Raw genomic sequence first — 12,990 nt, forward strand, 5'->3', positions numbered from 1 at the left:
AAATGGCTTAAAAAAATAATAAACTGACTCCATCAACTGGTAAACCTGGTAATAGTGGGAGTATTAAAAGAACTACAAACCTCACAATTTGTCTTTTATAAAAGAGGCTCCAAGTTTAAAGCATGATTAAAATGGCAGTGACCAAGCAAGAAGGCAGGCTATCTTATCATCTTAACAAAAGGATAATTTAAGAGTAAATACAAAATCTGGGCCGTGGAGATGCCCCAAGACTGCGAGTCTTTCTAACACTTAAGAAATTACTTCTTTGCATTCATTCACTGCTGCAGATTTTATCAAACTTTCCATATTCCAGGAGGCATGCTGCTGCTGCTGCTAAGTCGCTTCAGTCGTGTCCCACTCTGTGGGACCCCAGAGACAGCAGCCCACCAGGCTCCCCCGTCCCTGGGATTCTCCAGGCAAGAACACTGGAGTGGGTTGCCATTTCCTTCTCTGATGCATAAAAGTGAAAAGTGAAGTGAAGTCGCTCAGTCGTGTCTGACTCTTAGCAACCCCATGGACTGCAGCCCACCAGGCTTCACTATCCATGGGATTTTCCAGGCAAGAGTACTGGAGTGGGGTGTCATTGCCATCCACCAGGAGGCATATTCAATCTCAATTTATCTTAGCATGAAGAACAATTTGAAGGCTGTATATATTCCCAAACATTCTCCAAAACATATAAGCTATTTGGTGGACAGCATTTGTTCTGGTTGGGGAGGAACAAGGAAAAGTGTTTCCCAATTTCTTCTTCCCCTTCTCTAGCAAATCTGTAGTAATACCTTATACTGACTACCTGACCATTTGGACCAGTGTTCAAATCATCTGGGTTGCTTACTGGGGAATCCCACTCCAAAGCCACCCCCAAAGAAATAAGCACCATAAACAGCTTCAAGCCACATTACCCAGCACCCCTCCCTTTCAAAATGGTTGCTGCCCCCTAGCTTTTCATAGAGAAGAATTCACAGGCCTCTGATGAATCACACTTTCTGGACATAGTGTTCTGGGGATCTGATTATACAAAGAAGCTGCTCCAGGGGTTTCCAGGCACATGAGTGCTTGAACTCTAGTATGCTGGAGACACAGAAGAAATTCAAGCAAACGCCTGCTCTCAAGGAGTTTACAATCCCATGATGAACCAGATTATTTTAAATAGAGGGTGATGAAAAATTAAAGACAATGCTCATTCAGATAATCCAGCAAAACTGTGTTCTGTCAGTGGGGAATGTGGTGGAAGCTGGGAGAAAGGGTGGACACAGTTCCAAAGAGAGCTTTGGCCAACTCAGACAGAACCCTGTGCTTTTACGAGGAGGATCCACCTTCACATGGAAGAGATGGAGCGCAGAGGGGTCCTGGTTTGTCCTACAGACTCATGTGGTCTGCAAGGCAAGGGAGCACTCCTTTGGCAAAAAAAACAGTGAGGACCCCCCAATCCCCCTGTGGCATATGGCTCAGGTTCTCACACACACACACACAATGCTGAAGCCAGCTGAGTATTGATAATCCCCTCAGTTACAACAACTTTAATTCAATGCAAGAATAGCTTATTTTATGAAGTATAGCAAGGCTATGCAGTTTTCCTTAGCCTTTGAAATGACAAAAGTTTGTGGGCTAAGAAGAATTTTGGAAATATCAAATCGACATTTAGTCTTTATCCTGTTGTTAAGTAACAATCCAGTTTAGTCCTGAAAAGCTTTAAGTAAAGGTACTGCCCACCATGAGCTGCCAAGAAGCACTGTGACAAGAAAGAGGAGAATTTGAGCTCTGGAGGCAAAAGGCTTGCTTCCCAGCCTGGTTCTGCCACCTGGGTAGCACTGGACAAACTGCTTTCAAGTTCCCTGTGTTAACACATGTGAATTGCTAATAAAAATTGTTCATCCTTCATGGAATCATTGTAAGAAAATACACATAAGCCTCTCGACATAGTGACTGCCATTTAATAATAATAGCAGTTTTCTGAACTATCTGTTAGGTGCTAAGCCTTTCTCATATATGTTATATATTGAAATTCAATAATTTAGTGAGGAGGAAACAGTGGCACAGAGAATTTAAGCAGCCACTCCAAGGTCACACAGTCACTAAGAGACAAGGCTAAAATTTGCTCTGTTTTGCTGTCCCCATACAGACCCAATGACTGTTAGTTATTCTCATGAGTGCGACCATTAATAGAGATCCATGGACTTTCCTGGTGGGCCGGTGGTTAAGAATCTGCATGCCAATGCAGGGAACATGGGTTTGATCCCTGGTCTGGGAAGATCCCACATGCCACAAGAAAACTAAGCCTGCATGTCACAACTGCTGAAGTTTGTGCCTCTAGAGCCAGTAGTCTACAACAAGAGAAATCACTGCAGTGAGAAGCTTGCACACTGCACTGGAGAACAGCACCCACGTACCATAACTACAGAAAGCCCAGGCACAGCGACAAAGACCCAGAGCAGCCACACACAAAATTTTAAAAAACTTTTAAAACCAGAGGTCCATGATTCTGAAATCTAGAACAAGAATCTTTTTTAATTAAGCTTAATAAAAACTCAGTTGGTGGTAAAAATGACCTGCATTGATGGAAGGCTGTTGATTATCTTTTTTTTATCACTCTTGGTTTCATCAGTCTACACTGCTGAACAAAGAATAATTTATACATAGTCCGCTGCTCTGCTGAGGGCACTGTGGAACAACCTCATTTTACCACCATTTGAAAAATCTGGATTATGAAATTCATCTGGCCCAAGGGGCGTTAAATGTGAAATTATGGACCTCTCTTATTATTAATTTATCTTGATGTTCTTGTATTTTACGTACTTGTCTTAAAATACAATCTCAGAGAAATGTCACAAAACCACATTATTAATCATTGGTCTGGAAACATTCACTGGCTGCCTCGTGATAAAAACCAGACTTGAGGAGGTCTGACTTCTGGAGTCCAGCAATAAACAAGTGCTTCAGTGCATATGTACATTAAAGATATCTATATGATGTGAGTTTCAATGTAGTCATTATTTAATCTCTTCTGTTACAAATTATACTAGTCCCCACTTGAGTCAATCTCAGAGCATGTGCTGTAGAGCTACGGTCTCACATACCTGTTGGATCCCATAGGTCCAGCCTTGTCGAATTCGATCCCGAGCCCACACGTTATGAGCATTTTCTGCCAACTTGTCCACCATAGCCTCCTGAGATGGGGTGAGTTTAATAAAGCTCAGGTCCATTGGGGCAGGCTTGTATCCACTTGTCAGTTGGTAACTACAAAGCAAAGCCAAAGATATAGACAATAGGCCTGTCCAAAAAAAATCAAGGTTGAGAAATTCCTATATTGATATTTTAACTCCAATTGTTTCTAATTTTTATTGTTCCATAGACCACAATGGGCTTCCCTGGTAGCTCAGCTGGTAAAGAATCCACCTGCAATGCAGGAGGCCCCGGTTCAATTCCTGGGTTGGGAAGATCCCCTGGAGAAGGGATAGGCTACCCACTCCAGTATTCCTAGGCTTCCCTGGTGGCTCAGATGGTAAAGAATCCACCTGCAATGTGGGAGACCTGGGTTCAATCCCTGTGTTGGCATGATCCCCTGGAGGAGGGCATGGCAACCCACTCCAGTATTCTTGCCTGAAGAATCCCCATGAACAGTGGAACCTGGAGGGCTACAGTTCATGGGCTTGCAAAGAGTGGGACATGACTGAGTAACTAAGCACAGCACAGCACAGCCCACAGTGGTGACCCGTGGTGATGTGCCTGGTCAGCAAGCATGGACCCCTTTCACTTAAACTAAAAACTCATGAGGTGGAAAAACCACGTGATCTTTATGTTTTCATTTTTACATCACCAAAACAGAAATGAAGCAATACCTCTCTCTCAAATTTGAGGAGAACATCCCAAACAGTTGATGCTTGGGTATAGCATAAATCAAAGTATCAGTAATTAAATTATTTAATGAATTTCTCTTTCTATTAAGTCCTCAGGTTTCAACATTCATATCTTATATTCATGTAATATTTATTTCAGAAATCTGTGTATCCTTTCAGACACAAGCTGTCCATTATTCTACAGGGGAATTCTAACACATTCATACATTATTTTTCTATTGCCATTCCAAGTTACATAATTTTAGGAAGCCTCTAGATAAGACAAAGACTAGAAAATACCAGGCATGTAATCATCTAAAATATGATTAAGGCCTGGATTTTAGGGAATGCTTACCAGAGGCTATTTCCACACTTTGAGCTAGAGAAGAAAGGTATCAAGACAAGTATAATTTTTAATTTGGGGGGAGAAATAGAAAATGGAAAATATAAAATATTTTCAGACTTCCCTCATGGTGGTCCAGTGATTAAGAATCTGCCTGCCAATGCAAGATACAGGTTCCACCCCTGTTCTGGGAGGACCATACACAAAGGTATCAAGACAAGTATACTTTTTAATTTGGGGGAGAAATAGAAAATTGAAAATATAAAAATTTTCAGACTTCCCTCATGGTCCAGTGATTAAGAATCCTCCTGCCAATGCAAGATACAGGTTCCATCCCTGTTCTGGGAGGACCATACACATTGCTGGGCAACTAAGCCCGTTTGCCACAGCTACTGAGCCTATGCTTCAGAGCCTGCGAGCCCCAACTACTGAAGTCCATGTGCCGTTGAGCCCATGCAGCCAAAAATAAATAAACAAATAAAATTTAAAAAATAAAGAAAACATAAAATTTTGCACACACGTATATTAGGGCAATATGACTGCTACACTACACACACACACACACAAACACACAGAGAGACATCTGCCTCACCTATTAGAGAGATTGGCACAAAGCCTACTGTACAGCTGGTTCTCTTTCATTCTCTGTCACTGTTTTGTCCCTTACCATCAACTATGCCTTGGGGTCAGGATCTGCTTCTGATGCATTTTTCTAATTATATTATACTTAGAAGAGTGCCTGGCAGAGAACAGCCTTTCAATCTACAGTTTTCAAAAGGACTCACTTTATGTACAAAATGAATATAAAAAGATACGCATCTTCACCTCAAAGATTCTCCTTTGGTGCAAACAAAGTAAAGAAAATTTGCCAGATGATTATGCTAAGTTAAAAAAAAATGCCCAGAACATGAGAAAATAGTCTAACATAAAACTATAAATAATCTTTATTCTTCTAATTATTCTGGCTTATGGCTAGCCAAATTAAAAGGTGAGCTCCTTAATATCAGGGACAAAACCTAAGATAGTGCCTGATATGTGGTAGATATTCAATAAAAACCTGCTGATTGAATCTGTGTATGACAGAAATAAATAGTTTAAAGTTGAATAAAGTTGACTTTACCTTAAATAACTTCTACTTCATTGTAAGACATCTTGCATTGTAGAAAAGATTTATGTATAGCCAGAACTCTTAAAGAACATTTTGTTTTGTTTAAGTAGATCAGATTGGTCTAGCAATTGCAAAAATTGTGGCTAATTATTACCTATGTCACTTCATTTGCATCCACAGTTTAATTTATTGACATGAAATTTTGTTGTTTTAAATCAGAACTCTGCATGTTTGGGTAATTAACAATACATTTTATTTTTCTATAAAGAACCCACGTGGGACTTTTTAATCACTCATACAAATCACTGCCTTTTATAGAATCTGTATGTTTAAAAGGACAAATCTGTCAACTGTAAGCACAGTCTATACTCAAATTCTTGGAAAACATTTTCTTCAAGAAAGCACTCAATACATTTCAAATGTACCAAGAGGTGATCAAGCCCACCATCATCTAATTTCCAAGTTTAACATTATTTGCTGGAAGAAGAGTTGGGGGCAATGATAAAGAACTTGGTCTTTTGTACTCAACCCCTTTCCACTTCTGTTGCTCACCCCTTTCTCCTGAATTTCCCCAATATCACCCAGCACATAATTCTTTCTTCTCTAATTTTCCCATGGTCCTGATCCCTCCTAGCTGTAACAGACATGGTCAAGTTTTGTGAATCAATTCTGTGAAGAATTGATTACAGCCTATGCCACCTTACTGAGTGATATATGTTTTCTAAAAAGAGGAAAGATACTCCTCTTGTGATCAATTCCAGTAGTAGACTTGTCAGCAATGTCAAAGGGAGAGGAATTTTTGAAGGGTATTTTCCGTAAAAACTTACAGATAAATTCTACTAGTCTATAGTAACTACACATACTATTGTATGTCTGTAGAGTAGAATGACATATGCCATATGTACATGCCATAATTTTGGAATAAGCATTTCTCTTTACTTTCTAAATTTTCCTCTCACTATATACAATATCTATTAGAGTTGCTATAATTTGAAATCACAATGAAAGCCTATGGAGATTCATTTGCATCTATTGATTTGAAATGACCCAATAATTAGTTCACATTCATTTTTAGATGTAGACTATAATTCATTGTACCAGCTTTCCTTCATAGTCTTGTGTAAGAAAGAATTTAAAGTTTCAAGTAGTTCTTTTAAAAGGCAAATAATCCCATTCAAATTAAAGTTACTAATACCCATTTCACCTGAACCTTATTTCCACACTGTTGTACTTCGTCTTTTACAGTAAAAAATAAATACAAATATCTTTGAAATTAAGACTTCAACCTCAGTATGTTAAAAATGGTGACATCATGAATGCTTTTATTAGTAGCATCAATAATGACTTACAAAATCATTCATAGGACATGACAAAGTAAGAATCAAAATCACTATACGAAAATGAGATTTTTAAAAGTACATAAGTGTACTTTAGCAAATCATGTCCATTTCATCTTATTAATACAATCTAATTAGGTACATAAAGATCACCCAACTACTAATAGAAACTATTTTCTTTTTGCGATTAGAAAAGGACAAAGAATGAAGCTTTTGAATAAAATGCAATCGAAGTGAATCTTGGAAGTTAAATGATGCCAAGTAAAGTTTCAGATTGATTTCCAGAAATTCAAAAGAAATAAAGGAACAATGGCTACAATTCTTGGGAAATGGAATTTTGTAGCCCAAATACTAGGGAAAAGGCATGTCATTAATAATTACACTAATAATGATCTCTGTTCATTTCCAAGGCAAACCATTCAATATCACAGTAATCCAAGCCTATGCCCCACCAGTAACCCTGAAGAAGCTGAAGTTGAATGGTTCTATGAAGACCTACAAGACCTTTTAGAACTAACACCCCAAAAAGATGTGCTTTTCATCATAGGAGACTGTAACACAAAAGTAGGAAAGTCAAGAAACACCTGGAGTAACAGGCAAATTTGGCCTTAGAGTACAGAATGAAGCAGGGCAAAGGCTAAAAGAGTTTTGCCAAGAGAACGCACTGGTCATAGCAAACACCCTCTTCCAACAACAAAAGAGAAGACTCTACACATGGACATCACCATATGGTCAACACCTAAATCAAAATGATTATATTCTCTGCAGCCAAAGATGGAGAAGCTCTATACAGTCAGCAAAAACAAGACCAGGAGCTGACTGTGGCTCAGATCATGAAATTCTTATTGCCAAATTCAGACTTAAATTGAATAAACTTGGAAAACCACTAGATCATTCAGGGATGACCTAAATCAAATCCCTTATGATTATACAGTAGAAGTGACAAATAGATTTAAGGGACTCTGATAGACAGAGTGCCTGATGAACTATGGACGAAAGTTAGAAAGTTCGTAACACTGTACAGGAGACAGGGATCAAGACCGTCCCCAAGAAAAAGAAATACAAAAAGGCAAAATGGCTGTCTGAGGAGACCTTACAAATAGCTGTGAAAAGAAGAGAAGTAAAAAGCAAAGGAGAAAAATAAAGATATAAGCATCTGAATGTAGAGTTCCAAAGGATAGAAAGAAGAGATAAGAAAGCCTTTCTCAGTGATCAAACCAAAGAAATAGAGGGAAACAATAGAATGGGAAAGACTAGAGATCTCTTCAAGAAACTTAGAGATACAAAGGGAACATTTCATGTAAAGATGGGCTTGATAAAGGACAGAAATGGTAGGGACCTAACAGAAGCAGAAGATATTAAGAAGAGGTGGCAAGAATACACAGAAGAACTGTACAAAAAAGATCTTCACGACCAAGATAATCACGATGGTGTGATCACTGACCTAGAACCAGACATCCTGGAATGTGAAGTCAAGTGGGCCTAGAAAGCATCACTACGAACAAAGCTAGTGGAGATGATATAATCCCAGTTGAGCTATTTCAAATCCTAAAAGATGATGCTGTGAAAGTGCTGAACTCAATATGCCCACAAATTTGGAAGACTCAGCAGTGGCCACAGGACTGGAAAAGGTCAGTTTTCATTCCAATCCCAAAGAAAGGCAATGCCAAAGAATGCTCAAACTCCCACACAATTGTACTCATCTCACATGCTAGTAAAGTAATGCTCAAAATTCTCCAAGCCAGGCTTCAGCAATATGTGAACCGTGAACTTCCAGATGTTCAAGCTGGTTTTAGAAAAAGCAGAGGACCCAGAGATCAAATTGCCAACATCCTCTGGATCATCAAAAAAGCAAGAGAGTTCCAGAAACACATCTATTTCTGCTTTATTGACTATGCCAAAGCCTTTGACTGTGTGGATCACAATAAACTGTGACAAATTCTGAAAGAGATGGGAATATCAGACTACCTGACCTGCCTCTTGAGAAACCTATATGCAGGTCAGGAAGCAACAGTTAGAACTGGACATGGAACAACAGACTGGTTCCAAATAGGAAAAGGAGTATGTCAAGGCTGTATATTGTCAGCCTGCTTATTTAACTTACATGCAGAGTACATCATGAGAAACGCTGGGCTGGATGAAGCACAAGCTGGAATCAAGATTGCTGGGAGAAATATCAATAATCTCAGATATACGGATGTCACCACTCTTATGAGAGAAAGTGAAGAGGAACTAAAAAGCCTGTTGTTGAAAGTGAAAGTGGAAAGTGAAAAAGTTGGCTTAAAGCTCAACATTCAGAAAACGAGGATCATGGCATCTGGTCCCATCACTTCATGGGAATTAGATGGGGAAACAGTGGAAACAGTGTCAGACTTTATTTTGGGGGGCTCCAAAATCACTGCAGATGGTGACTGCAGCCATGAAATTAAAAGACGCTTACTCCTTGGAAGGAAAGTTATGACCAACCTAGACAGCATATTAAAAAGCAGAGACATTATTTGCCAACAAAGGTTCGTCTAGTCAAGGCTATGGTTTTTCCAGTGGTCATGTATGGATGTGAGAGTTGAACTGTGAAGAAAGCTGAGCATTGAAGAATTGATGCTTTTGAACTGTGGTGTTGGAGAAGACTCTTGAGAGTCCCTTGGACTGCAAGGAGATCCAACCAGTCCATCCTAAAGGAGATCAGTCCTGGGTGTTCATTGGAAGGACTGATGCTAAAGCTGAAACTCCAATACTTTGGCCACCTCATCGAAGAGTTGACTCATTGGAAAAGACCCTGATGCTGGGAGGGATTGGGGGCAGGAAGAGAAGGGGACGACAGAGGATGAGATGGCTGGATGGCATCACCGACTCGATGGACGTAAGTTTGAGTGAACTCCAGGAGTTGGTGATGGACAGGGAGGCCTGGCGTGCTGCGATTCATGGGGTCGCAAAGAGTCGTACACCACTGAGTGACTAAACTGAACTGAAAACATACTTAGCTCATATTAAAGACATCTATGTAATGTATCCTACCTTTTCAAGCTTTCAGGGAAAATTCTGCCAGAATCAGTCAATAGATCTCTTCTGTCATGTATTTGTCTAGTAGCTGTAGTTTTTAACTTCCTTTACTTTCATACTCTAAGATGCAAAACCATCAATCTTTTTGCAAAATTAGGTTATGAGGAATATATGGTACTAAACAAATACATTCAGTATGGTCATTTTCAAAGTATCAGAGTTCTTTTGTAGTTACTAGCTGTTAGTTTTATTTGATGTGATATATAATAAATTTTTTTTTTAGTGAGATTAACAAATCACATAAACACTCTGAGCATCAGTTTCCTTACAGCAAAATTTCTTTTTAAAAACTTCTTTGCCTGGTGAGGGGGAAGGGTTGGGGTGGGGGGGAGGACTGACTAACTTCCAGTTTCATTTGCATTGAATTATCAAAGATGTAAACAAACAACTGATAACACTTGGCCCCAGGGGTGAATGGTCATGTGAAGCAGCAATTCAATTCTGTGCTTCATTCCCACCTGATCCACATTTTTTCCCCAAGCAGGAATTCCTAATGAGTTTTTTTTTTTTTTTTTTATTGTGTTCAGTATAATATCACTCAAGGGCCAATTAAAGTAGTGCAACAAAAACAGGGCAGAATACCCAAAACACTAAGGATAAGCCTTTTCTGTTTTTCCAGCCTCTCCCACCTCTCAAGCTTACTTGTTTAGTATGAATCAGAGTAAATGAAGCTTGGAAGTCATTACATTGTGAAAGATGCACAGTAAACATGAAAAGATTATGTCCAAGTTCAGTGGATGTTAGCTGCAAATTTCAAAACCAAATCAGACCTCCAAGTACCTTGGAAAAAATAGGAAAATCTCAGATGACTGCATACCACAGATATTCAGAACAAGTTTTGCTAGAAGCACAGCTACTAAAAATGGTGCTGGGCTGACATTCTTAAAGAAAGGAGACTGAAAATATTAAAAAAAAAAAAAAAAAAACCTCCAGAAAACAAATACAGAAGAATAATTTCAGTTGAGAAATTAGAAAGGATCTGTTTCTTCTACTACTTCGCTTCTTTCTCTTTACATATATTTTTTTAAAACAATTTATTTATTTATTTATTTGGTTGTCACTAAATGGAAACAGTGACAGACTTTATTTTCTTGGGCTCCAAAATCAATACAGATGGTGACTGCAACCATGAAATTAAAAGAAGCTTGATCCTTTGAAGAAAAGCTATGACAAACCTAAATAGCATATTAAAAAGCAGAGACATTACTTTGACATTACAAAGGTCCATCTAGTCAAAGCTGTGGTTTTTCCAGTAGTCATGTATGGATGTGAGAGCTGGACCGTAAAGAAGACTGTGTGCTAAAGAACTGATTCTTTTGAACTGTGGTGTTGGAGAAGACTCTTGAGAGTCCTTGGACTGCAAGGAGATCAAACCAGTCAATCCTTAAGGAAATCAACCCTGAATATTCATTGGAAGGACTGATGCTGAAGCAAAGCTCCAATATCTTGGCCACATGATGCAAAGAACTGACTTATTGGAAAAGACCCTGATGCTGGGAACCACTGAAGACAGGAGAAGAAGGGGAGTACAGAGGATGAGATGGTTGGATGACATCACCAACTGTATGGACCTGAGTTTGAGCAAGCTCCTGGAGTTGGTGATGGACAGGGAAGTCTGGTGTGCTGCAGTCCATGGGGTCGCAAAGAGTCAGACACGACTGAGCAACTGAACTGAACTGATTTGGCTGCACTGGGTCTCAGTTGCCGTGGGATCTATTTCCCTGACCAGGGACTGAACCCAGGCTCCCTGAATTGGGAGCTCAGAGCTTAGCCCTTGGATTACCAGGGAAATCCCCATTTTGCTTTTAAATAAACATGTAATATGACATGCCCTGTGCCTCCACCATCTTTAATCCCTTTTTTACTCCAAGTTCTTCTTTGTACTCCATATCCCCTTTGAAACAAATCAAGAGAGGATCATTTCAAGAAAGATCAAAAAAACCATTCTTGGCTTTTGGGTTTTTAGAATAGGCTTTGAAAAGTCACACAAAGGACAACAGTATTTAGAGAAAGGCCTTCTGATATGAATAGCTCTACTTTTGAATATTAAAAGAGCAAGAACCTGATGTGCTAGATGAAGGTTTCAGAGCCTAGAGGAGGAGAGAATTAGAGGAATTCAGCGTTCTCAACCTGCTTGCCCAGATGGAGACCAGATAGATCCCACAGTCAAGGGAGCTTCTGGCTTACTTACCAGATTAGACCCAGGAGAATGGTCAGTTTCCAGAATCTCCCACACCCAAACCCTTGTGTAGCACAGATTCAGGAGAACAGATTTGGCACCAAACCAAGACTAGGCTGCCAGGCAACTTTCCCTCCTCCCTCTGCCAAGAGACTAAAGTCCTCAAGTTGCCGAAGACAGTATTCCTAGGTTTCCAACCTCCAAAAGAGGCCTGAGTGGAGGTGAAAGCACAGCAAGGACCTGGAGGACTCAAAAGAGACGAGGAAGAAAGATTCAGTGTGTGGTCCAAAGATCAGTCAGGAAAACATGCATCCCAAAATGAGGCAGGAGATAAACGGACCCCAAGCTGAGTAGCTGGAGTTCGTCCCCTGTGGACAGATACTTCAAGATGAGGACAACAGCAGGAGAATATTTAGAGGTGCTGAGCCCTGTCCAGATAAAAGATAAAGAGACTACAGTTTCCTCATTCTCAAAGTCAAGGAGACCTTCCCGACTATATATGTATAGAAGGGCTCCGTGCAGATCAAAAAGGAAGGGCTATCACGCCATAGTCAGTGATGTTACCCTGCCCACTAGAATCCATCTTGGCTAAGAGATGAGCACACACACACAGGAGGATCCTGAGAAATACTACAGATGGACCCAGAGCCAGGCAAAGCAAGAGGACTGTCCAGAGGAAACCCAGAAGAAATGCTCCATAAAAGTGATTCAAACTACCCAGAGGGCACAACTCTCTGAATCTGTCCTGTGAGTATATTCACATGTACCTTTTTTCTCCTAATAAACACTTGGTTTCACTACTTTCTGTCTCTTTGTGGGGATTCATTACAACAAAGCCGATGGGTCAGGGACCCTGTCACATTGGTCACTGGTCTGGTGGCTAGAATTCAGTGCTCTCACCACTGAGACCTGACTTTAATCCCCGGCTGGGAAAGCAAAATACTGCTTCAAACAGCTGTAGGCGAAGGCCACTCAAAATCAGTAAGATGTCAGAAGAGGTAAATGCAGACAATTCATAAAGAATCTCCTTTGACCAAACCTGACTCAAGCTCTTCTGAATCCTCTTTCTGACCTGGCTTCTAATCGTAGGATTTGATCTTGTTTTGCTTAGTCTAGTTTTAGCAAGA

At 39.9% G+C, this 12,990-nt stretch overlaps 1 protein-coding gene across 1 annotated transcript in view; it reads right to left on the reverse strand.

Annotated features, from left to right (window-relative positions):
* RYR2 (ryanodine receptor 2) overlaps nucleotides 1-12,990 on the reverse strand; it is an 819,609-nt gene that overhangs the window by 315,256 nt on the left and 491,363 nt on the right. Inside the window, exon 26 of the mRNA XM_070364567.1 lies at nucleotides 3,078-3,237. Coding sequence (XP_070220668.1) covers nucleotides 3,078-3,237 — 160 coding nt within the window. The remainder of the gene's footprint in view (nucleotides 1-3,077; nucleotides 3,238-12,990) is intronic.

The sequence above is a fragment of the Bos mutus genome, chromosome 28 (genome assembly GCF_027580195.1).
Source record: "Bos mutus isolate GX-2022 chromosome 28, NWIPB_WYAK_1.1, whole genome shotgun sequence".
In the NCBI taxonomy this organism is placed as follows: Eukaryota; Metazoa; Chordata; class Mammalia; order Artiodactyla; family Bovidae; genus Bos; species Bos mutus.